We start from the raw sequence: 26,730 nt of genomic DNA, 5'->3' as shown, positions 1-26,730 counted from the left end.
GATACATACTACATATCTTTAGTTTAATTAAGACCACTGAAATAAAAAAATCCTCTTTTCTTTCTTAAACTCCTTAGTCTGCATCAACTATCGGTTAAAACTAGAAGAACAAATCGACAAAGACGGAGTAATTGTTCCCTTAGAAGATTTTGGGAGGTATGAGAGAAAAAAAATGAAGAATTATCCAAAAGAAATGAAGAATCTCTTATTTTTTTCTAATGGGAAATTTTCTTCTAAACGTGAATGTACTTGATTAACTAATGCTTTGATTCATACAAAATAGTCGATCTAACCATCACTCTGTTGGCTGTCAAAAAGTCTTGGATGACTTCTTCAGCACGGCAAAAATGGAATGCTTTAGCGTATACTCAATTCTAATGAAGTGTATTTACTATAAGTTGATACACTTTCCTAAAAGATATCATATTTTGAGTTGGTGGATTGTGGAGTGACATGGTAAATGCCATATTAAAGACGTGTTCTTAATTCAACAAATTTCTTCATTTTTTCAACTCTTAATCCCATAAAATAAACAAAAGGGTTGTGGGTGACAAAAATAGAGATAGGGATAGATTTAAGATTTATATTTAATAAGTTAAGTTTTCACAATACTTTATTATAAGTTCAAATTTTTAAATAACTTTTACACGTATGACGTAACTAATACAATATAGTTTGTCGAATATATGAGTTCAATTAAATTCATTAAATTGTGTTTCATCTGCCTTGAAATGAGAACGAATAGAAGGAGGAGGATTCTTTGGTGACATAGCAAGACAATAAGTGGCCCACACGTAGAAAACAAAGAAAAAATGACAACGTAATTTCAAAATTCTTAACCAAATTAATCCTATATTACAACAACGATAATCTTGTCATTTTATGCCAATATTTTGATATCGTTGTACCTGAACCGAAGATCTATCAAAATTTTATATTTCTATCTTTTTAAGGTATAAATAAAATGAAACTGTACACACACCATCAGACTCCATTATTATTATATAACGTTTAATATACCAAATTTAGAAAATTGATTGATCTTATTGTCGGACTAATTTCATTTGATTTATGGAATCCGATGTGCTTTCTACGTAAGTCCAAGATTAGTAAGTTTGTATTTGATTTATGGAATCTTATGTGATCAAATTAGTCTCGCTAATCACCATCAGTGTGGTCATCACGTATGAAAATAATTTATTCACAGTACCATATAAATTGACAATTTAACAATCATTTCCTTGATTAAATAAACAAAACCACTTCCTTATCCAAATAACCAAACCATAATAATTTTCTTCTTTTTTTTCCCCTTCAAAATTTTTAGTTCATCTTTTTCTTATCTTTAATACAAGTCAGGTTCACCAAATTGTTCACAACATTAAATTCTTACAAATATTCAAGTTTATATTCTTTTCGACAAATTAGACTTTCCCCTTGTCCTTTTGTTTAGATCTTTTCCCATCACCTTTTTGTTTTAGGTTTGAACTGAAACGAAATCAGTCGATAAAGTCATTTTGTTATTTTAGTTTCTAAGCTTCAGAACCTAAAAACAAACCCTCGAAAAAATAATTCGAAGAGATTTATGTACAAACCCATCTTATTGAATATTGATTGTGAAGCGAATACTGGAAATGTATAAGTTTACCAGGAAGTAATTGTACATCAATGTCCTAATTGTCCCAAGGAAATAACTCACAAGTATAACAGACTATTAGCAGACATTCTCACCAACGGCACTGAATATCATTAACCTAAGCCTCGATCTATCAAATGCGAGGATGACACCGTTTTTACCTTAAATTTATTACTATATTACATAAGAGACCGGTACATATATATTTACAGAAACCTCGCAGGAAGAGAGGACAGTTGAGAAGAATTTGGATATGATACAGTAAAACTAAAATGTAAATTACAACTTGACAATTTTTCAGCTGGTTTGGGATCCAAAATTTTCAATAGACTTCGATAACTATACATGACACACTTTTCCTCTGTCCCAAACCAGCTTGTCCAACAGATTAACTTCATATCCAGGCATCTGTAGTAAAACACAAATGTAAATACAAAACAAGCGATACTGTCGTGCCACCACATTCCAGAAACTAAAGCAACCCGGTCAAATGCAGAAAAGCTTTAACAATAACAAATGGTTCAGTAAACAACTCTAAGCGCAGGTACAACATTTCTATGACACTCTTTGACATCCTCTCCATTATTACCAACAAAATGGAAGACCTTGTTTGGAAATAAATTGAATGAACAAGAGTGGTTCATAGGATAGTCATTTTATAGTCACCAGTGTATACTGTCATGTATTAAATTCAACTCTAAACCCCTACCACCCAAGAGTAAAATCGTTGCTAAGCCATCTACCAGGTCATCTATAAATGACGCATAAGCATGGAATTTGCATCACTTAATTTAATACATACGGATGAAGAGTGTCCTATGAACTGCAAAAACTGTGTTACGAAGTGAGCACAATTACTATGTCCCTGTTTACACCGAAAAAGACCAAACAAGAATAATAGTATTTAGCATTAGAAACTACTCTTGATCTATATTAGTTTTGCATTAATGAGCGTCTTTAAATTGCCACACTTTTGACCCATTGAGCTTACTAAGCTGAAGACAAATGAGACACTATAACCATACGTATCTTCTCCCAGTTTAGCCTTGTGAACAAGATAGGATTTACTAGGTTATATTTTTCCTGTAAAATATAACTTCAACATCTCTTTGGAACATTTAGCCTAGTAATTGAACATTGGTCAAAGTCTCTAGTGATAAGTGAGAAAAATCAGGTAGTCCATGTAGTGCCTTTTTCTTTTCTTTACCCAGCAACAGGAGAGAGCATTTTGGGGGTGCAAGTCTTCGCTCCTTTGGGGTCGGTTCTTAGGGTGCATAAGAATATTACAAAATAAGGTGTATTAGTAATGCCGGGATTAATGTTGGGATTAGTTATGATGAAAATATTTCTTATCCAGTGTTTGGTTTGATGTATTACAAATAACATGTTATGCATGATTTAAAACAACTATTGTTTGATTACAAAAATACCCTCCATATTCTTAAGCATTGTATACTTTTGAGTGACTTCAAGGCAGTTCTGTCTTTAACCATGCCATCCATGTATCAGGAATCCTAGTATTTCTGATGCTATGGTTTGCTATGTATAATATTAGTACTAAATAGGGGGTATAACTTAATTTTACATAGGTTGAAAACACTTCGAAACAAGGGATTAAAATACCAGATCTAATACCAATATTTTATCTAATACGTCCTACCAAACCACCCCTTTGATCTTGACAAACAATTATATAACTGCTTCGCCCCAATCCCAAGCTAATCCAAGGTCAGCTATATGAACTTCAAAATCCATTTTGCTCAGATATGGACCCATTTCATTACAATATTCAAACGTAAAGAACTACTCACAAATAATGTTTAACCATTCCTGTTACAATCAGTCAGGATGGGAATATATGTGATATGTCTGTCCAACTCAACTGCAGTAGTAGTCATATAAATCACTTTCTAGCCTTATTGACGAAACCTTATCAGAATAAAATTGCTAGTAAGTAGAGGAACTATGACTTGTTACATATTGGTATGCTTTTCCTCAAACAAGAAGTTGACAAAAAAGTAGTGGTGCTAGAGGTTGTAGGTACTCGGGAGAAGGTCATTGAAAAGCTCACACATCAATATAAGTCTCAGTGGAAATTTCAGGTATATCAACTAAGCATTTTTCCTTAAAAAAAATAAAAATTACAAGTGTTAGATAAAAACGTGTCATACCAGAAGAGGATCATGTTAACATTCTCAGCTCTGTGTGCATTCAAATGGATGTAAGCTGCCTTCTGTAAACTCATGCATCCTAAATCGCTCCAAAAACTCAAAAGGCCTGCAGAGAACAAAATGGATAGCTCGCAGTTGTCAATAACTAGAAGAAATAGTATAAAATAGGAGAAATATCCATTTTGCATCTATCAGTCACCGTGAAAGTGTATTCTTCAGTCATTAGTTACACTACAATATCATCAAGATTTACATGGTTTATTATATTTCGTAAGGTGCCTTACAACCAAAATGAAGCAAACGACTCCCGCCATTAAAGGAGCGGGCACAGTGAGCTGTAATTGTAAAGAGATTGGAAGATCTGGCCAAAGAAGGTGATAACCCTGTAGATACCTTCCCATGTTCAAACGGTACTGGATGAAGACGGGTTTGAGCTTAACATAAAGTAGCTACTAACAGCAGAGAAGGAACAGGGAGCTTTGCACATAAAAGACAGATCATGAATAATGGTATCACCCCAAGAAGAAACTAAGCAGAGTCTGCTTCTCAATTCCCTATTAGACTTTGATGGGTTTACAATAGGAGTTGATGTCTCAAAGCATCTGTAAAATTAATTTAGAGGAAAGATGATAAGCCTGTTAAGTCTTACAGGACAGCTTCACGAGTGCGGCACAATCTGCGTTGATTGCTTTCCATTGCATCCAACACATTGGAAGTCTCTGGTCCTGCAGCTCCACCAGCCACAAGGGAAGGGACAGAAGCAGTCGGAGTCCAAATCTGAAAGAGATACATGTATACTGATAAGAAAATGTGTCGTTACATATAGTGACAACTACTCCCAAGTACTTGTGACATTTCTCTAACCTTAATGGTGTTATCAATTCCACTGGTAGCCACAACGCAATCATATGGGTGGCACTGTACACAATTTACAACTGAACAGGGGTGAAGGCCGAGATGTTAGACAAGGTACGACAGGTTAAAGTAAAAGAACTATAACAAATTTATGAGAACCGAGAAAAATACCAGCTTCATCTCCATGAAGCATTTTTATCAATCTACCAGTTCGTTTCTCCCATATAAACCATCTGCCATCATCACTTCCACTAGCAATATATTCACCTGCACAATGATTTTTACAACATATCCACTGAAATCCTTATAATAAATGGCAAGTGTGCATAACAAAGCCATTAATTTACAAGATGATCAGCACAGGAATAGAATGGATCAATCTGACACATTTCAAATTTGAAAGTGGCCCAGAAAACCTTCAAATTCAACTCACCATCAATATTGCTTGTAAAAATAGTAACCCCCTTTTCTTCCAGACCAGGCACAAGCACAACCCCCCACCCCTTATCCCACCACAAAAAAGAAAAAGAAGGGAAGTTAACCAAAATGGTAAGAGAATCAGAGTCTCTAGACAGATTAAAAACACATGAGCTACAGAATGGTGAGACACTGGGACCAATAACCGAAGTGAACCAAGGATAAATATATAGTTTCAAACATGTAACAAAACAATAAATGCCTCAAACTTAACTAAAGGGTTGACTATACCAACAACAACATACCCCATAAGTGGGGTCTGGAGAGTGTAGGATGTACACAAACCTTATCCATACCTTTGTGGGATAGAGAGGCTGTTTCAAAAAGGTTGACTACACCAATTATTCAATTTCAACACTCAATAGTTGGGGTTTTATGAAAAAATATGTAACATCTAACACTTGAGGCTCTCTATATTTGCTACTGCTTTACAAATCTCTAAGCAAACTAAAGAACTACCAGCAAACTTAAGATTCTCCACATTTACTACCCGCTTACAGAACTCTGTTGGCTGATTACAACCCTCGCCTTGATTCCTACCCTTTTGGTGACTTGAACACAAGCTATATTGATTTTCCTCTTCATAAGAATCTTAACTAACTCTATCGACTTCCTCGTCAATGTCCCTATGTTTCAAGACCCAACTCTTAACCTAGGATCTCCCTTGGTACCCTTACCACCCCTGCCCCCCCGCCTCTCGCTGCCAATTAAGTACATGACCATAAAGTACATCATACCCTGATGCCACTGTTGGCTGATGGAGGATTTCCAAGAAGATATTCTTGTCATCAAAGATGTGATCCTCTAAGATGAGAAGATATTCTTCATATCAAGATATGATCCTCTAAGATCTTAGGATAATTGTGGTAATCTAGGGATAGAATTTCTCCCCTTCCACTCTAAAGTAGGCTCATTAGGAAATTGAAATGTAACTACCCGAGTCCTGCAATCAATAGAGGCATAACATGCATGCAACCAATCCATACCAAAAATCACATCAAAATCTAACATGTTTAACTCTACCAAATCCACCATGGGACAAAGAAATAGGACAACTCCCATAGACTCGTTTTGCCACTACCGAGTCACCAAGGTAAAATATATGATTCTGTATAATCCCAGATTTCATGGGATTTAGGTGATTCTATTTCACAATCTCTTATGTATATATAAAGCCATGTATATGACATAGAAACATATGAATGAAATTATTCAACAATCTTATTCCACATGGTATCAGAGCTTTAGGCTTATTCCTGACCAATTTTATTCATCCTATCTTGAAAAATCCCATTTTGCTATCTTTATTTGCCCAAACCCGGCATTCCAGTCAACTGGAAAGATTTGCAACATTCAGCTTCAACAGGTAGTTGTTCATTGGCCTTCACAGGTATTTCTTACTCTTTTATTACTAATGTCTCAGACAAACTTTCTCCAACGTGGGTGGTTAATTCTGGGGCAACTGATCACATGACCAGTCTCTCTCATCTGTTCATATCATATTCCCCTTGTCCTAGCTATAAAAAAAATACTATAGCTGATGGTTCAGTTATCACTGTAGCTGTAGCTGGTCAATGAGACATACCATTTGGAAAATCCTTGATACTTAAAGATGTCCTTCATAACCCAAAGTTATATGCAAATCTCATTTCTATCCAGAAACTCACCAAAGATTCCACATGCCAAGTAACTATCTTCCCTTCATATTGCTTATTTCAGGAACAGAACACGAAGGAGATGATTGGGCGTGCTAGTGAGAAAGGTGGTCTTTATTGTTTGGATTTCCACAATGGTGAATATATATCTAAGAATTCCTTGTCTAGCTCATTCTTGTCTAAGTCTATCATGTCCAATAAAGAGAAAGTATGGCTTTATCATCGTCGGTTAGGTCACCCTTCCTTTTATGTAATCAAAAGGATATTTCCATCTTTGTTCAAAGATTTGATTGTGGAGTCTTGTCATTGTGATGATTGTGAAATTGCAAAATACAAACGTATTTCCTTTCCAATTAGTCACAAAAGATGTCAAACTCCATTCTCTCTTATTCATAGTGATATTTGGGGACCCTCTCCCATTCCTAATATTTCTGGTGCTAGATGGTTTGTGTCATTCATTGATGATTGTACAAGAGTTACGTGGATCTATTTGCTAAAGCAAAAATCTGATGTCAGTCAAATTCTTCCTACCTTTATTAATATGATCAAAACCCAATATGATGTGCCAATTAAAGATTTCGATCTGATAATGCCAAGGACTACTTCAATCAAAACCTCTCTGTTTTCTTCCAAAAAGAGGGAATTATTCATGAATCTTCATGTGTCAATACTCCTCAACAAAATGGGATAGCAGAGAGAAGAAACGGTTTCTTACTTGACATTACTAGATCATTGTTGTTTCACAAAAAGGTGCCAAAACAGTATTGGGGGGAAGCTGTCCTAACTGCTGCACATCTTAGTAACAGAATGCCATCAAGAATTCTGAACTTTCAAAGTCCGCTTGATACTCTTAGGAATTTCTTTCCAAATTTCGAAATTTCCAATAAATTGGTTCCTAGAATCTTCGGAAGTGTTGCCTATGTTCATATTTATTCTCAAAATAAAGGCAAATTAGACCCACGTGCTCTTAAGTGTGTTTTCATAGGATATTCTCCTACTCAAAAAGGTTACAAGTGTTATAAACCATCATCAAAGAAATTCTTTGTTTCAGCGGATGTCACATTTGATGAGAGTGAATCCTTTTTAAAACATTCTTACAATCAGGGGGAGTCATTGAAGGGAGAGGAACCTTTAGACTTGTCACTATTTGAGTTGTCCATTTCTAGTCGTGCCAAATTCTTGCATGAGTCGACCATTTCTTCGGTCACCTGAGTCTCTAAATCCAAATGAACCCATTGAGTCTCCTAATCCAAATATAGATAATGGAATTCTAGAAAATAATCTACCATTGCAGGTATATTCCAGAAGAAAGAGACAAACTGATCAAACTAATTAGTTGCAATCATCTCCTCAGGTTACTACTCCTAATACCCATCCTGAACCTGTTGAACCATCAGAAACAACAAACCAAACTGATCATGAAGAAGAATTTAACCAACCTAATGACCTTGACCTTCCCATTGCACTCAGAAAAGGAACCAGATCTTGCACACAACACCCTTTGAGCCTTTCCATGACATATCAAAATCTATCCCCAAGTCATAAAGCTTTTATGTGTAACCTCCACACAATTCCTATCCCCAGAAAAATTTCTGAAGCATTAGGAAATAAAGAATGGGAGAAAGCTATGAAGGTAGAAATGGAAGCGTTGGAGAAAAACAAAACTTAGGACACTGTGGAATTACCAAAAGAAAAAAGGTTGGTCGGGTGCAGATGGGTGTTTACTGTGAAATATAAGTCAGATGGGTCCATAGAAAGATATAAAGCACGTTTGGTAGCAAAGGGTTATACACAGACCTATGGAATTGATTATTTGGAGACTTTTGCCCTAGTGGCAAACATGAATACAGTGAGAATCTTATTATCATTGGCTGCAGTTTTTAATTTGAACCTACAACAATTTGATGTAAAAAATGCCTTTTTACATGGAGACTTAGATAAGGAGATCTATATGGAGGTGCCACCTGGTTTTGAAAGCAAGAAGGGAATGGTGTGTAGACTGAAGAAGGCACTTTATAGATTAAAGCAATCACCTTGTGCATGGTTTGGAAGATTTACAAAGGTTATGATCAAGCTAGGGTATCGACAAAGTCAAGGAGACCACACCTTGTTCATACGACACTCAAAAACAAGAAAGGTGACAACATTGTTGGTTTATGTGGATGACATCATAGTAATAGGTGATGATTCAGAGGAGATACAAAATTTGAAGAAGTGTTTACTCAAGGAATTTGACATCAAAGAGCTTGAAAAATTAAAGTATTTTTTGGGAATCGAAGTGGCACACTCAAAACAAGGAATCTTTATTTCCCAACAAAAATATGTGCTTGATTTGTTGAAAGAAACAGGAAAGTTGGTGTAAACCAGTGGCTACACCAATTGAATATAATCATAGATTGTGCAATGATCCAGAAGATTCTATGGTAGATAAAGGCTTGTAGGGAAATTGATTTACTTGTCCCATACAAGGCCGGATATTGCATTTGCGGTAAATGTTGTTAGCCAATTTATGCATGATCCTAGAGAAATGCATCTTCAAGCTGTCAATCGAATTCTACAATATCTTAAAGGAAGTCCAGGAAAAGGAATATTATTCAAAAGAGGAGGAGACATGATTTTAGAGGCTTATACAGATGCGGACTATGATGGTTCATTAGTGGATCGAAGGTCAAGTTCAGGATATTGCACTTTCTTAGGAGGAAATCTGGTGACTTGGAGGAGTAAAAAACAAAATGTAGTAGCTAGATCAAGTGCAGAATCCGAGTTTCGATCTATGGCTATGGAAGTTTGTGAGTTGTTATAGTTAAAGATAATCCTTGATAATTTGAAGATAAGATGGGAAGGACCTATGAGACTATATTGTGACAATAAATCAGCAATAAGTATAGCTCATAATCCTGTACAACATGATCGCACTAAGCATATTGAGGTAGACAAACATTTCATTAAGGAGAAACTAGATAGCGGACTCATTTGTACGCCATTTGTATCTACAAAAGATCAGGTGGCTGATGTTTTAACAGAAGGATTGCCAAACAATGTGTTTCAAGATCTAATAAGCAAGCTAGGAATGGAAGATATCCACTCACCCGCTTGAGGGGAATTGTTGGCTAATAGAGGATTTCCAAGAGGATATTCTTGTCATCAAAGATATGATCCTCTAAGATAAGAAGATATTTTTCATATCAAGATATGATCCTCTAAGATCTTAGGATAATTGTGGTAATCTAGAATATCATTACTCTAATTTTTCTCTTAAAGTAAAATATATGATTCTGTATAATCCTAGATTTCATGGGATTTAGGTGATTCTATTTCACAATCACTTATGTATATATAAAGTCATGTATATGACATAGAAACATATGAATGAAATTATTCAACAATCTTATTCCACAAACAGAATAAAGAAACTACCTGCTTACAAAACTCAAAACAGGATAAAGAACTCCTCATAAACACTAACATAATATAATTAACATCACTAGAATTTGAGGAAGAGGAAGCTCATATTTTTGTTGGTATTTTATGTGTAAGGGATTGGGTGAAGATGTTGATAATCTCCTTCATTAGTTCATTGCCAGGTTGTTTCGAGGTTATGTGGGAAATTTTGATAATATTACTTTGGAATTTATTGGATGATATCAGGCACTATGAACGAGGTATTATTTAGTTGGAGATGTGGAAGGGGGAAGAGAAGGCACAGGTCTTGGAATATTCCCCACTAGCACTTATGTGCATTGCTTGGAAAGAAATAAATAGGAGAGTTTTGAAGGAGTAGATATAAATTTTATACCGTTGAGGAGTAGCCTCTCATGCTTATTTCTTTTTGGTGTACCCATGAGATTCTCATAGGTATAGAAGATCAGGTATTGTTTATTTTTTTGGTAGATTTTCTATCTTTTGGTATAGCTCATGCGTACGGGCTTTTGTTTTTCCCCAAACATATATACCTAAGATCTATTACTTTATCAAAAAAAAAATTACATTAACTTCACTAAGCCTCAACTCTCATCATCAATATGGATCTTTTGCTTCCTTTTGTTCTGCTTTTAACAAGTCTCTGTGGATTCTTGGAGATAAATCTTTTGAGACAAATTTCCTTTTACGTGTATTAAGGTTTACCTCATCCTCTTTTAACACCTGCAACCATCATAATGCCACACATACAGACCAATTGATTTTGATGTTTACGTAGGTCTAATGTCTTACTTCAATAAATCTTTCTGAGAGTTAAAGGGGAGAAAGCAGGTGAAAGGCAGTTGTTCTACTCATCTATATTTTCAAGTATAATGACCAGATAATGTGTCAGCATAACCATGAACATGGAGACCATTAAGATGTTGAATACCTCGTTCACCAAGAAAGCTCGCCTGTTTGATGTCAGTGCCGACGTTGCAATGACCAACATATCTTTGCTTCATATCTATCCCTGTTTCAGGCTGCAATACAATTTGAGAGAAACAAAAAAAAAGACACTGTTTAAGCAAGGAAACAAACTTGATATTGAAAGACAAGACATACATGCATCTATATAACAAGGGGAAAGAAACTTCACTGAGAAAGACATGTTCAAGTTTTAATATTATGGCTTCCTGAACATTTTGACATCTTTTTTAACAGATGAAATCTATCACTGCCTACAATTCTGCAAATTATTAGTCAGTCAGCAAGATGAGCATTTTGACACTTTCTAACAAATGAAACTCGTTTCTCCCAAGAACAACTCCTGCAATTCAGTAAACAATTTACAGGATGGTATGTCAAAGACAATTATTATGATCAATTGCATGCATCTGATTATTTGTTTCACTTTTCACAGTTTAGCTCACCTTTTTTTTTTAAAGAAGCAGCAGTTCATCTCGCCTTCTAACACCTATGATGACCTTTGAGATTTACATAAATCTCTTAACTGTTGGTCAAGCGAGCAAAACAATATTCAGTTCCATATGAGAATGGGCAAATTATATGAGCCATCTCTACGACATAAACAAGTGTTGGGACAGGGGATTCATCGGCAACAGAAACCAGCAAGTCACCACTCACAACTACTCAGACCAGCCACCAAGAGCAGCTATATGCTTTGAGTCAGAATACAAATCCAAGTTTAAAAACAGATGCTGGGAAGAGACTTTGGGTTAGATTAACTTTGTGGTAACAACGAAAAAGAGAGACTGATCAGGGGAAAATAACCTAACAGACGTTCGAGATATACAGATCTAAAATCATACGCAGAACCATAGTATCAGTCATGACCTCAATAGACAAAAAGCCTCACTAAAGTAGAGAGATGCACAAGTAGATCAAAGCAAGCACAACACTGAAAAAAGGATAGAGAAATGAAGATCTTTTCTGAACCCAGAGAATAAAAGGGAGACCAAACAACTTCACAGAACAGGAAAACAACATTCAAGCCAAACCTGGTAAGCTGTTTTCTCTTTTTGACTAGAGGCTGGCGAACCACATGAACCATTTGCCCGTCCAGTCTCCCCAGTGGAATCACCTCTCCTGTGGATTCTCAAGTTCAAACTTCCATGAAGGACACTAGGATCAACATCTCGTCCTTCATCACCAGACATTGATGTTTCAAAAGCCAATTCTAATTCATCATCATCATCAGAATCATCTCTTTCAGACCTGGGACCATCTTGCGATGCATCACTGTTTGCATCTGAACGATACAGTATGTCACTTAGGGATAATACTCTTCCTGCCCGTGGATCAGACCTAGATTCTCCACCATTTGCCTGATTTGTTTTGTCTGCTTCAGCTGTAAATCCAGGCATATTGTTGGTACAAATTAAAGCATGAATATGAATTAAAATTTTGTTCTGGGCAAGAACAAGCTCTAGTGAAATGAATTTACATCCTCAATAATTTTCATGCATAGAAATGCAAAGATCAATCTGGCGTTGAAACTATAATAAGAGTTCTGAAACCTTAATCGGGCACACAAGAACTAAATTGGCATCGAGGTGAAGGAAGCAGTGCTTCCAAACAGACCAAAAAACAATAGAGCATACAGGAAAACATAAAGATGGTCCTTATGGTGGCCACAAAAACAACATAATGAGTAAAATCCCATAAAATTGTGGTGCTCAGGGTCACCAATAGCTCATCAGCTAGTCATGGACAGAAAATACAAACAAGACTACAGAAGTATCTAGTCTCAACATTTATTCCATTCCCCTGAAACCTCCTCTCTCTAAGCATGGCAAAAGGGAACTAAAAGATTTACAAAGTAAAATATATTCAGTGGTAGTCTAGTGTTCCAATAGGATTTTTTAGAGCTGGCACTGATACCAGCAGAACATTGTTTATTTTAGGCTAGAAAATACAATTGCAGGCTCAATGTAAGTTACTTACCTGAAGCAATTTTTTCTTTTATACTTTCCACCTTTAATGCAACTTCAGAATCAGATGGAGCCAAGGATTGTGCACCAATAGCAAACTCCAAAGCTTCTTTATGTTTACCTAACTGCAGACAATATTAGTGACAGCTTACAGAATCGAGAGATAAATGAAAATCAGACAAATAATCTCAATCATTTTATGAATTGTCCTTGTCTAGAAATATATTTTATGCAGTTATAACTGCAAACACTACATTATTAGATCAAAGGTTATACAATATGGAGGATTCGTGCATATTAGAAAGCAAACCAAGGAAGACCAACGAAGATTCTTGGAAGACAGGAAGATATAAAGTGCTAGGAAGATCAATCATAAAGTTTAACTAACATAACGAAAGCAAAAGTATCTAAACCATTTACAAGGCTTCCTAATAAGAGTGATTAGTAAATTTGACTTTTTCAATGTTATACCATGACTAAGAAGATAACTTAATCTAGAGAGAATCCAGAAACTTTTAATGATTTTGATACACTATATCATTGTACGACTAACACATGAATCGCCTTGTATTTTGAGTACATCATAAATATGATGCACAATCACCTTTGAAATTTCTCACGGACCATTACTACTCCAACAGGAACTTTGGAAAAGATTAAACGCCAGAGAAGGAAGATCAAACCGGGCAAGAAAAACCATATGGCTCAGAGGGCCACAACCAGAAAGGGAGTATGAGCGCAAAAACCCACTTGGTAATTGTCACTAATCTATCCAGCCTATGAACAAGAAATTTTAGCCACAAAGTTCTCACAAACACTGAATAACATACCTGTGAAAGAGCATCAGCGATCAAAATAAGAGGCCTAAAGGAGGATGAATTAAGCTTTCTAGCTCTATGACAGTCTCTTATAGCCATATGTGCATCATTTTTCCACTTCCTCTGGTAAAAGCCGGAAAATATTTTAAATTAGGTATACTATCCTTAAAGAACTGCCAATGTACAATCAGGAAATTGTCTGACTTCAGATACCTTCAGCAATATTGCTGCACGAGTGCATAAGCATTCGAAGGATAGAAGGGGACCAATCTCATCCCTGCAACCGTGTAAGACTTCATTACAAGCTTCTATCCCATAATAAAAGTTGGAGTCCTCTTTCAAAGACTTCAGTGCCATCTGAATCAATCTTTTGCATTTTTCTAGCTGGAGAAAGAAGGAAACAACAATTATTAAGATATGTCACTCTAAAGCAAGAGAAAGCAAAATGAAGTTTTTAATCAATTTTGACCAGGAGGCAGGGGATAATAGGAGGGGTAAAGAAGGAAGAAAAACCTTAGCAGCTGGAATTCTTTTTGATGAAGAACCATTTAAGAAGATTCCACTAACTGATGATTGTAATTCGATTCCATTGACCAAGGGAGCAAAATTCATCAGGTTTGACACATCTCCAGAGGTATATGAGATAGAACTTCCATGTGCTACAACAAATTAAAAGCTTCCTAAATCATAAGTCAATAACATAACCAGAGCTTCAAGTACGACTTATCTTAAACTTTCAAGCACACAGAATGTAATATCACAGAAGGTAGCAGAGAATCAAGTTACTTTCAACTCAGTCACTTTCTGATATCAAATGCAAATGGACAACGCTAAAAAATATTTGTCAATTAACCCTTGAATGACGCCCAGAATAACTGGCATGAGTGCATGCTCATGCACAAACCGTTGCTCTTTTAAGTTTTTGTAAAAAAAATTAGATACTTACATGAATGTTGCATCAAGATGGTATCAAAATATGAGTACAGTGATCCCAAGGTCAGTGTACTATTTACCAAAAGAAAGACCACATTCAACAAACAATCAAAAGAAAAAAAATATAGTTAAGTTTGCTCTCCCTCAACGAGGTTGCCGCCTTGACAAGGATGATGAGCAACTTAAAGAGTATCTTACAGGGTTCACTCATATAAATTCAGGCTTTCCATCACAAAGTGCTCTCTGCTCCCCACCCAAGTGCAGCACAAACGTAAAATAGCATCAATTACACATAAGATGACCCAGACATGTCACATGCTTATTTTATAATATTATACATCTTTTCTTCTTTCCCCCAAATTGCTCATCTTTTAAACTTGTTAAATTTTTAATTGAAGTTAGCTTCAGCAAGAGGAGAAGAGCACCAGAGGAACACAGTATAATAATTGACATATTGAATAAGTGAAATGTCTAACAAAATTCTTCCAAGTACTCGAACCCATTTATTTAGCTAATAATGACTAATTTTGTACCCATCAGTCTTGAATTCTCACCTTAGACAGTTTCATTTGGTTATGAAAGAAAAGATTTATCCCTAGCATTAAGGCATATGTTACATTCATCACACATCACAGGGATTTCAAAAACTGAAGACACAACCATATAGGGCAGCAGCGGAAACAGAATCAATAACAAAAGTATATATTATAAGAAAGAATATAACCAAAGGTACATACCAGCATTCACATCCATCAAGTACACATGTTCTCCACTATAGCTAAGCAAAACCTCTTCACCATTGGGACTAAATGCGACATGAGTCATATGCAAGTTGGAACGTCCCTGAGGAAAAAGAGAGAAAATTCAGCAGCTTCCCTTTCCGAAGCCACGTCATATGCCACAATCATGAAAAGTAATTGCTCATTCTTGGTGACAAGCAGTGACCAGTCAATCAGAGCAAAGACTGATATGCTATACATATATATATACACAGAACTATGCTCAGTTGCTATTAAATGGATACAAAGTAACTTTGCTTGGTAAGAAATTCTGCAGAAATAGATCTTCACTGATAGATCCAGACAAGTAGATGCACCAACTTCGTATGCTACTATGGTGTTCGAGCCATCTTGCACTCATCTGGATTATTCCATGGGCGTGTGCTACCTCCCACCAGCACAGGTACCGGGTAACTCTGTCCAGTGGCGTACGCAGAATTTTTAGTAAGCAGTGTCAATATTTACAATATTTACAGAAGAAAAGTTAGAACTTTAACTATCGAATTTTTAAGTAAGTTACATCCTTGTCTCATTGGCTTAGATTAGTTTTAAACCTTGAGTTCAATACTAACAAACCACATTTTTATATATTTTGCAAAAGAAACGCTTAAGATGAGGTTTGAACCCCCAAGCTCAAGCACCCAAAGCGAACATAGAACCAACACGCCATTAGGTTACTTCTGTAAATTAGTGTCATTTTATTACATATATAGCTTTACACACAGTATTAATATATATATTTAGTAAATTTTTCCGACGAAGTGGTGTCGCTTGACACCCCTTCACTCAACGTGGGTCCACCCGACTCTGTCCACCCATTGCTTGGACAGTTGGGGAAGAAACCACCAAGTGTTTTGAACCCGAAACCTCATCTCATCCCACTTCATTTAACACTAGGTCGTACCCTTGAGTGCGGTGCATTGCACTTTACGTAGAGATACATTACCTTTTTTATATTTGCTTCATTCTATTCCTAAGGGAAGACTAGCCTGCATTGAAGTTACCCCCTTCCCCATTGTAATCATCTTTGATAGAGGACCTCTTCCCCCATTTGTAAGGAGGCGGCCCCCAAAAAAGAAAAAAGAACCACAACCATAATCAAATTTTAAGATGGTTGACAGCCAAAAAAAAAATGTGTCTATCAGAAGTGGATTACCTCTTCAGATATCCACTTCAGACTAATCAAATTTTAATATAGTCAAGTTCTGAAGAATAAAGAATGTGATCCTATTCCGGACTCCCTCTCTCCAACCCCTCCCCCTTTTACTCCACAACCATAATCAAATTTTAAGATTGATGACAGAAAAAAAAAAACGTGTCTATCAGAAGTGGATTACCTCTTCAGATTAATCAAATTTTAATATAGTCAAGTTCTGCAGAATAAAGAATGTGATCCTATTCCGGACTCCCTCTCTCCAACCCCTCCCCCTTTTACTCCACAACCATAATCAAATTTTAAGATGGATGAAAGTGGATTACCTCTTCAGATTAATCAAATTTTAATATAGTCAAGTTCTGCAGAATAAAGAATGTGATCCTATTCCGGACTCCCTCTCTCCAACCCCTCCCCCTTTTACTCCCCCTACCAAAACAATGACAACAAAGAACTCATTGACAATAAAGCATGGAGAGGACTAAACTAGACAAGTTCTTTGCAAGAACTTCTTAATGATTTCTTGTTTTATGAAGTCAAGAGAAAAGGTCACAAGGAGGACATCTTCAGTGCAAGCAGCTGTGCGTTTCAAGTGTGAGAATGAGGTGAGATGCACCCCATGATCTACTGAAACCACTGCACCTCTATGATAAAGAAATAATAGAACTTAAAGCCAGTAAAACTATTAGCAAACTCTAAAGTAAGATAATGCAGAAACAGAGTCAAAACTAACACGATCAGAAAGATGCATTGGGCAGAAGTAGCTGACACAAGGTGGAGGCGGAAGCTTTTTCTGACTCGAGGATAATGGAGGTAGCATTCTCCTATCATACAACCGAGCAAAAGCATCACTGCAAAAAATTAAATTCCAGATCAGAAAACCGACAGTATCACCTGGAATATACCCGTACTGCAACAGACTAGTAAAAACAGCTATACCTTCCACCAACAATAAGCAAATGAGGCCTCGTGGAGCTAATATCACACGACTTCAGAGCAAACAACTGTTTAGGAGGATCAGCTAATGATTTCCTAGCTCCACAGCGTAAGTCAAGCTGCCATCATGGACCAAACATATTGAAACATGAACTGCTTAGATACATCACAGCTTAAGACAAAGTTCTAAACGTTCTTATCAATTTTCACTTGACTACAATAAAAGATCGAGCATTTAGAAACATAGACATCAAACACACGAGAAAAATTTGAAGTCTTCAAAAGGAGAAATTATGGTTATAGAACAAACGTTAAAACCAATACTCATCATATAAAATTTTTGAATTGATGCCTAAGCCTTCAGGTCAGCCAAGAAAAAATTAGTAGAGCATATAACACAACAATTGCTTATGCCAAAATTGCAAAAAGGCATACTTAAAGCACGTTACGATGATGTCATAGAAAAAGGAAAAACACAATTTTGATGCAGTTTAATTAGCTTATATGAGGCAACTGGTTATACACTTCCTTCCCTATCAAAGAAACTGAAGCAATCGTAACTCGATCTTCTTATAGAAGAGATAGAAGACTTTTGGCCTTTCGATGAAGCAGAAAATATATTAATCACAATGTAGAGTGAGTTGAGACTAACAAGTATATTACGGCATTCTTGACGAGAAGAACCAGCTGGGGGACAAGACGCACCCTCCCGAAGATCATGCTGTCTCACAGTCCCATCTTCACTAGCACTCCATACTACATGAGGATTCCCAACTTCAACCTATAGTCACAAAAAGCAGCATATAATATGAAGAGAGATAATCAGATCCACACAAATACTTGATTATCACTTTAAAAAAAAAGTCACTGTTGCCTGAACACCTACAGCTAATTTTTTGACCCTCCTGGTATGACACTGAAATAGTGCTGCTGGAGTCACGGTATTGTCTTCACCTCTTCCCTTTTGATGAGACAAATGAAAAAGACGAACCTGCCAGTGAAAGTAAATGTGAAGAGAGCATAAGTTTTTGGAGAAAAAACAGTCAAAGCAAAGTGAACAGCATCATTGTACAAACACACAAAATTTGGTGCATCAAGAGTTACTTCAGCGTCTCCTGCTCCAGAAACAACTAGCTCATCAGAAGTTTCTGGAATAAACTTTGTGCAGAATATGTTGGCACTGTGACCAGTCTCAATGGAATGCAAAAGTTTGTGGCCTGAGTAACTCCAGATATTCATCTGCACCAAATAAATTTGTATATAAGTGCATAAAACACAAAATCCAGGATGTCAAATATCAGCTGAAGCCCGGAACGCAATACAGATACAGTAACCACAGATACGGAATATAAATTAAGATGGGCCCAAAATTAACCTGCAAATTGCAAAAGAAACTGTTAAAAAATGCTCAGAACATAATTAACCAGTTCTCTGAAAAACTGTTCCATCATCAGGTCACGTTTAAGAGCTGTTCCCAGAGTACTCCCAGCAGACCCCAGTGGTAGCCCTTGCTTAAATTTCTTGTGTGTCAATAATAGCTCTTCATTTTACTCTAGATGTAACAAAGCATCTCTAAAGATTATGTTTCATCTTAAGTTTTAAGTTTATAATAGAACTTTCTTTTATAACATCTCTGTGGTTAGAATTGAAGAACAGAATATTTACCTATCTCAATCTCAAATCATATCATTTTACTGATAGATTGATGGTGGTACTTAAGTCTCCCTACACAGGAATCTATTTGTGTTGACTCTATGATGCATGAGCACAACTAAAAATAACTGTTACAGCACAATAGAAATAATCTTCTATATTGAATTTTATAATGCTTTTGCTGTCAAATCGCCCATTATCCCCCTACATAAATGGTTACCAGATAATACCCATTGAGAAGCACATTACAGTACTTGTATGTTTCTGGACAGAATCTTATTAAAAATGGGAGCATATGGATTAATTCGAATCAATATGGAATTACCTCACGCATTGGCGCTACTCCAGCGCTTCGCTAACTCGAAGTGCCTCGCTATGAGAATCTAGCTTCGTTAAAGCTCGGCTAAGTCTAGAATTTTCGCGCTGACCGTTCGCTTTCTCAGTAGCAAAAGCACTTCTCTTTTCCCCTTAACCTTTAAGTCGAAGGACAAGAAAGAGATATTGGTTTTCTTGCTCTGGCTTCCTCATATGCGCTCATCAAGACAACTTTACTCTTTGGGGGGTGAAAGAGCGGTTGAAGCGGACAATTCAAAATGACAGCTTCGAAGATATATTTCTATATATACATGGTTACGGTAATCTCGAACCATGTTCCGAAAAAATCAGCCTACTTGTGGGGAGAACGAAGATTTGTGTTTGTTTTTCTTCAAACCCCAAACCACTATTAATAGGATCTCGGTTGATTTCCCTTCCTTTAGTATGTTTCAGTTTGCTAGGTTTGAAAAGTCCAAACGGCACTTTCTATCGCTTGCCCTTGCCTTTCACTCTCATTTGGTTTTTTCTTCTATAATTCTATAAAATAAAGTGCAGCAAAGCGCATGGCAAAGAAGCAGCCAGCTAACTGCCCCCTTCCACTAGGCTTTTGTTTGCTGTTCATTCATGGTGGTCTTCAATTTCAAAGATGCAGGATCATCCAGTATCCGCGGCATCACAAGGAGAAAAAGTTGTATGTGCAGTACTTTGAATCTTGCTTCTCATTATGAGTGCCATTTGCAAGTTATGGATGGCAAATGACTACTAATAGACGATTTCACAAGACTAAATAAAACTTCTGTCTGTCCAAGTCAGTCACCAATGTTTTCACACTTTGGAAAAGAATGGCAATAGACTTAAGGCTCCCACAAGAAAACTACAAAAGATGATCAATATAAAACATACTCAAGAGTTTCAAATGACTACTAATACACAATTTCGCCAAGACAGATGAAAAAAGTACAATGAACACACATACATACATATACACACACACGCGTCCATGAGAGCTCTTATATCTGGCTATCTTGCAGGTTCTAGAAGCAAATCCAACTATCACATATTCACATTGAGAAGATAAGATGAAGAATAAAGGAGCAATGAAGCGTAGAGAGTATCATACTCTTGTATCATCTGATCCAGATATCAAAAGGGAGCCTTTTGAGTTCCAAGCTATCGCATTCACGCAACCCTCATGCCCCTGTTAAGCAATGAACAAACTCTTGAGACTGTAAGCACATACATGTATATCCATCAAAATACTATCAAACAGAAGTCCAATGGAGCAACTTCAGTTTCAAGAAAAAAAGACCAATGGAGCAACTAATGAGCAAACCCTTGAGACTGTAAGCACATACATATATATCCATCAAAATACTATCAAACAGAAGTCATATGGAGCAACTAACAGTATTTCTTAAAAGGTTAATAAATCTACACATAGTGTCTGTTGACCTGAAGAAAGAATATGGTAGTACCACGAAAGGTCTTTTGGTGGATAGATGTCGGAGAAGAAAGGAATCCATACAATAAATGTCATAAAAGACATGTATGAAGGAGACGTCATTGGCATTAGAACATAGTAGGAGACACAACAGAGTTTCTCATAATCATGCGTTTACACAACATGGATCGGGATTGACTGAACTTTTGTACCAATGATTTGTTGTTGTTTTTTTAGTCAAAGGTAGCCAATTGTATTAAAACCATAACTTAGCACATGAAAAAAATGCTAAGATAAGAACTTTACAAAGATATACTTACAGCCAAAACAGGAGCCCCTATTCAAAAGATGAAAAATTATAATTGCCAATTAAATATACTAATTCTCCTATATCCCCCCACCTATTCTGTTTACACCAAAAAAAGAGTAGACTAAGACAGTTCATCCTAATCTTCTGGAAATGACTGCTAATGTCTTCAAATTAACAACAAAATACATGATGAGGCCCCATGGTGTAAGTTATTTGCAGGCGATTCTGTACTGATTGATGAAACCAGTGATGGCGTGTATCAAGAGCCTGAAATATCGAGAATCACTCTAGAGACCAAGGGCCTTAGGATAAATAGAAGTAAAACAAACTATATACACTGCAGGATATCGAAGTTTATTTGTACACAACAGAAAGCCCATCTAATCCATGGACTAGTGGAGTTCATAAAAGAAACCAAAAAAAGGTTTGTGACTTCAGCGGTGGTCATACTTTCTTAGTAAAGTAAACTTGTGAACATAAAAAAGAATTTAATTGATAGAATAGAGGAAAATTAATGTGCAGCTCTGCAGGTTTAGTCAGCATAAGAAAAGTGAACTTGACGTGAGATTAGATGGGGTTGTGGTGTCTAAATGCAAACAATTCAGATATCTAGTCCTGTAGGATGTTACCAGGATCAAATAGGATAGTTGAAATGGTAAAGTGTAAATGGGAGACTGGGAGTTACGTGATAAAATGATGCTTACGAGTTGAAAGATACATTCTATAGAACAGTGTAAGCCAGATGTTATTCTTTTATATCAGGCAATTGTTTTCATTCATTAACATGGCCACAAATTTGGTTGTATACACGAGTATACCAAAAGGTAAAGAACCGACAAAAAGATATGATTCTCTACAAACTCCACTCATTCTTATATACAACAAGGAACAATATGAGTGCACCAAAAGGTCGACGCTGAACTTTATGAGCCAGATGCTATATGAGAAGGAATATTGAGCGGCTAAAGTCCAACACATCCACACAAGATGACTATCGCGGTGATACAACTGCTAAGATGATATGCGGTAATACAAGATTGGACAAGATTTAAAATGATCCCATTCACCATTGTGAGAGGACAAGATTTTGAGAGAGAACTCAGCTTGATTATTTCCCACAAGCTATTGGGGTTTAAATAGCCAAGTATACATGTCCTAAAAAGGAAAGGAAATCAATACATAATCAGTACAAATCAATACCTAGTTAAATTAGGAGGGGATCAAGCTACCTACTATATTTACACATATGCTATAGAATATTACTAGGATTCAAACACCCACAAAGTGCAAGTAGCACACACATAAGGCCGTAAAAGAAGGTCGCTTGAGATGGTTTGGTCATATCCCGCATCGACCTCCAGATGCAACGGTTTAAAGATGTGAAATCATAGTGAGTGAAGGTGTTAAAACGGAGGAGGTAGACCTGAAATCACGTGAAAAGAAGTTGTGTTGAATGACGTACAATCTGTTGGAACCCACACAGGCTTTGCGAAAAATAGGAGATCATGGAAGAAAAAGATCTAGGTATATAAGCGATATCAATTAGGTGAGATCATATTTTAGTTGTTGTGTTAAAACGATTACTTTAGATCTGTTAGCTAGGAATCTTTTAACCTTACAATAGATTTTGAAGCTGTTAAAGATATAGAAAACTTCTAATGCTTATTATTTTTATCTAGCATAAAAAATGTTGGCCTCCTGAGATGAATTTAACTCGATAAGCATAGACAGTGAAGATTCATATAGCCGACCCCAATTTGTTTGGGATTGAGGCTTAGTTGTTGTTTTGTCCAGCACATATATAGAGAGCCAGAAGCAGATATTCGTTTGCATGTGCGCAAAATTTCAAGTCTAGATCTAGAGTAAATTGCACGGGCTCTTCACTTTCGATATAGTACCTACTTTTGGAGAATCAGACATGCACCCATTTGACATTTTTGAAGAGTCCGAGCAACATAGGATCCAAATACCCCTTTTTTACAGTCAATTCAATGTTAGATTTATTATTATACAATTTATACTGGATTGTGTAACTTGAAAAAGGAAGGATGAAACATATAGAGGATCAGAACTTTATTGCTGAAGTTTAGAAGGAATTACAATACAGATGCTTAATGGTATGCTTATTAAAATATGTTTCTTCAAAAGCATTTGTAAAAACATTTTAACTAGGACCATTCATCACACATACTAATTTCCCTATCCATCACTTCTACTTTATACTATTTCCAACTTAACAAGCCAACTCTTTCAACTCACTGCGTCAGTTTGTCACACTTCAAACAATTAATTAAACTACTCCTCAACCAACTCTAACACATCAAAGTGAGGCATTATTTTGATGAGGAGTATGCAAGTAAGGTCAAATTTTCCATCTTTCACCAAAATCATCTCATATATTGTTCGGGCATCTTGAAATAATTAAAATTTGTATTATGCTCAGGTGTTACATGCATAAACTTCATTGCAAAGGAGAACCAGGCAATGTCCATAAATAAGAAAAAAGTGCCTATTGATGCAAACGAAAAGAAAACCACTTTCATGAGCTGCACTGGAAAAAAAAAGGTAAATAGTTGACACCCTCAACTAGTTGTTCTCCAATCAAGGCATAGGGTGAGGGTTTTAATCTCTCAACAGACAGATGCCCAACTTTGCAAAATAATCAGTCAGATAAAAGATAATGTGAGATTAACATCTTAATAATATGCACAATAAAATTGGACTCATTAAGGCACTCACCTCTAGTTCTCTTTCTAAAGCCATTCTTTTCACCAAAGAGGAGTGCATTTGCAATTCGTGAACAGAGTCCTATAAAGAATAGAAAGCCAAGTATAATTTGTGAGACAGAAATAAGCGGAAAGTACTGAGCTTAAAAACACCAGACAGAACCTTATTAGTAATCCAAGTCATTAAGGGACTGAAGCTTTGCTGGTCTCACATACAGGAACCAATGAAGAAATATATTTCCGGTGGCTGTAAAATCATTTAATAAATTTTCAAAAAGACTGACAAATGTGTAGCTGCCCAAGTCAAATGAAAGCCGCTATTCGTAAGCACTTGTGATGGTTTTGGCTTGGATTTCTCAAAATTTAACAAGGTTGGTTTGAGTAAGAAAAGCAAATAGAAAAAAGGTCAATTATAAAAAAAAAGTACCCAGGCACTTTTCCCGAGGTTCCTCTCTCTCCTACTTTCTTGGAATGTATCTTAACCTTTTCCGATGCATTTGTGCCAGAAAACCCCTTTCTTTCTTTATTCCAGAGTTCACCCACTGTGAACTACATAAAACCTTGGCTCCTTTTTCAGATTACACACATGGGAGAAAACAGAATTTACTTCAACACCGGCATTAAGTCTTGATACTACCCGGTGGACACCCAACAATGATACATGGCTCCATTGGGTCGAAAGAAGTCATAACACGATCAGATGTCCGACGCTAAGCAAAACAACTATGGAATGGGTCTGCTTTGCTCTCAAAGAGGCTTAAACTGATCAGCAAAACATGGTGAGGAGATGGAGAAATAAGGACGAACTAGTGGAATACTTTTGTGCTAGAAAGTATGATGTACATGGGAGATGCTTAAACAGGATATCATGGGAGCTTTCCACAATTTTCACTCTCGTTTTTTTTTTACCAGAGTCCCAATGCCATGCATTGCCTTGATCCCTAAGAAGAATGGTGCAAAGGAGCTTAGGCATTTCAGACCTATATGATTAATAGGCAACAAACATTTACAAATTTATTGCAGAAGTGACAGAGAGGCTCAAAAGGATAATGAAAAAACTGGTTGACTCTCAACAGATGGAATTCATAAAAGGAACGCAAATAACGGATGTTATACTAATAGCCAATGAAGCAGTGCATTCAAGATAGAAACAGAAGAAGCCATGTATTTTTTGTCAATTAGATATTGAGAAATCCTATGACTATGTGAGCTGGAACTTCTTCCTAAACATGTTACAATAGATAGGTTTTGATGGATGGAAGTTTATATGTCTATTGTCATATTCTCAGTCATCATCAAGGTTCTCACAAAAGGTTATGTTCCAACTCACAGAGGTCTCAGGCAGGATCATCCTTTGTCCCATTTTCTTTTCATAACTTTCATGGAAGGTTTGAACCACATGATTAAAATCGCTAAGCAAAATGAGTGGATTAAAGCCTTTGAGGTAGCCATGAATGGGCATAATAGCCACAAGATCACACATTTTCAGCATGTTGATGACACCTTAATTTTCTGTGATATAGAGGTAGAACAACTGATAATTTTGAGAATTATCCTGGTTCTCCATCTCTGCACTTCATTTTAACCGGAGAACGAGTCCTGTTTCTCAGCTAATGAAGTAGCATATATGGAGGCCCAATTCGAATTACATTCAGAATGAATGTAGCATCTTCAAGGACCAGTTCCCTTAGCTAACTAACCTCATCGAGTGTACAAGTCTAATATTTACAGGCACAATAATTCACTTGAGTAACTGAAACTATAATGAAAAATTACAGCATATGTCATCATCATAAAGGAAAAATTACATAGAACGAAAGCTCACATAATATACCAATTCGATGAAAAGTTAAGCAAACTGACGAGAATACAAAATTTAAAAAAAAAAAAAAACAGGTAATTAGAATTTGACTTACATGGCGAACGTCGAGGTAGCGTTTGTTGATCAAGTTAGTGATGTTGCCGTCGTGAAAACAGAGTGATTCCATTTTTGAGGAAGAATCGAGAAACCCTAAGATGGAGGAGATGAAAATGAGGAGTGTATGTATGTAGTGGCAATCATCAGAAAGCAGTATCGAACAACACGAAGCAAAAGGAACACAAGAGAAGAGATGAGTCGGTTCTTGTTAAACGACGACGTTTATATCCACGAACCACTTTGATAATGTCATTTGAGTTTTTTCTGTTGCCAATGTCAATTTCCATTTCCCTCCTTACTTTTTGCATCCCTTTGTCCAATTAATTGTGTCATCATTTCGATTCTATTTATATATATTTTTATTAATGTAAATTTTAATATCAAACTAAAAGGTATGATACTTGAAATCTGAATAGTACATTACAAAGAAAATACTAAGCTTTTGTATAGCTATAGATTTTTGAAGTTAAAACTTGAAAATTTGAATTTATGAAGTTGTGATTTTTGGAACTTGAAAATATTCATGTTTGAACATGCATTTTATTTAGAAAATAAATTGAAGTTTTGTGAGTAAAAATGAAATTTCTCCTCCATTCATTTT

General features: G+C 36.2%; 1 protein-coding gene across 1 annotated transcript; it reads right to left on the bottom strand.

The window, feature by feature from the left end:
- Positions 1 to 1,684: 1,684 nt before the first annotated feature.
- On the bottom strand, positions 1,685 to 26,356 carry LOC102588392 (WD and tetratricopeptide repeats protein 1). Its single transcript, XM_006338029.2, has 20 exons — positions 26,128 to 26,356; positions 24,225 to 24,293; positions 20,855 to 20,932; positions 18,871 to 19,005; positions 18,653 to 18,757; positions 18,419 to 18,547; positions 17,770 to 17,885; positions 17,564 to 17,681; positions 15,636 to 15,741; positions 14,479 to 14,624; positions 14,179 to 14,349; positions 13,978 to 14,088; positions 13,161 to 13,272; positions 12,215 to 12,564; positions 11,146 to 11,236; positions 4,834 to 4,929; positions 4,672 to 4,742; positions 4,457 to 4,584; positions 3,808 to 3,913; positions 1,685 to 2,044 (listed from the first exon to the last, which is right to left on the bottom strand). The coding sequence occupies exons 1-19, from the start codon at positions 26,197 to 26,199 to the stop codon at positions 3,832 to 3,834; spliced, it is 2,286 nt and encodes a 761-aa protein (XP_006338091.1). The 5' UTR covers positions 26,200 to 26,356; the 3' UTR covers positions 1,685 to 2,044; positions 3,808 to 3,831.
- Between the last annotated feature and the right edge of the window lie 374 nt (positions 26,357 to 26,730).

Source organism: Solanum tuberosum, unplaced genomic scaffold (genome assembly GCF_000226075.1).
Source record: "Solanum tuberosum cultivar DM 1-3 516 R44 unplaced genomic scaffold, SolTub_3.0 scf00002, whole genome shotgun sequence".
In the NCBI taxonomy this organism is placed as follows: domain Eukaryota; kingdom Viridiplantae; phylum Streptophyta; class Magnoliopsida; order Solanales; family Solanaceae; genus Solanum; species Solanum tuberosum.
This window is presented reverse-complemented; position numbering and strand designations above follow the sequence as displayed.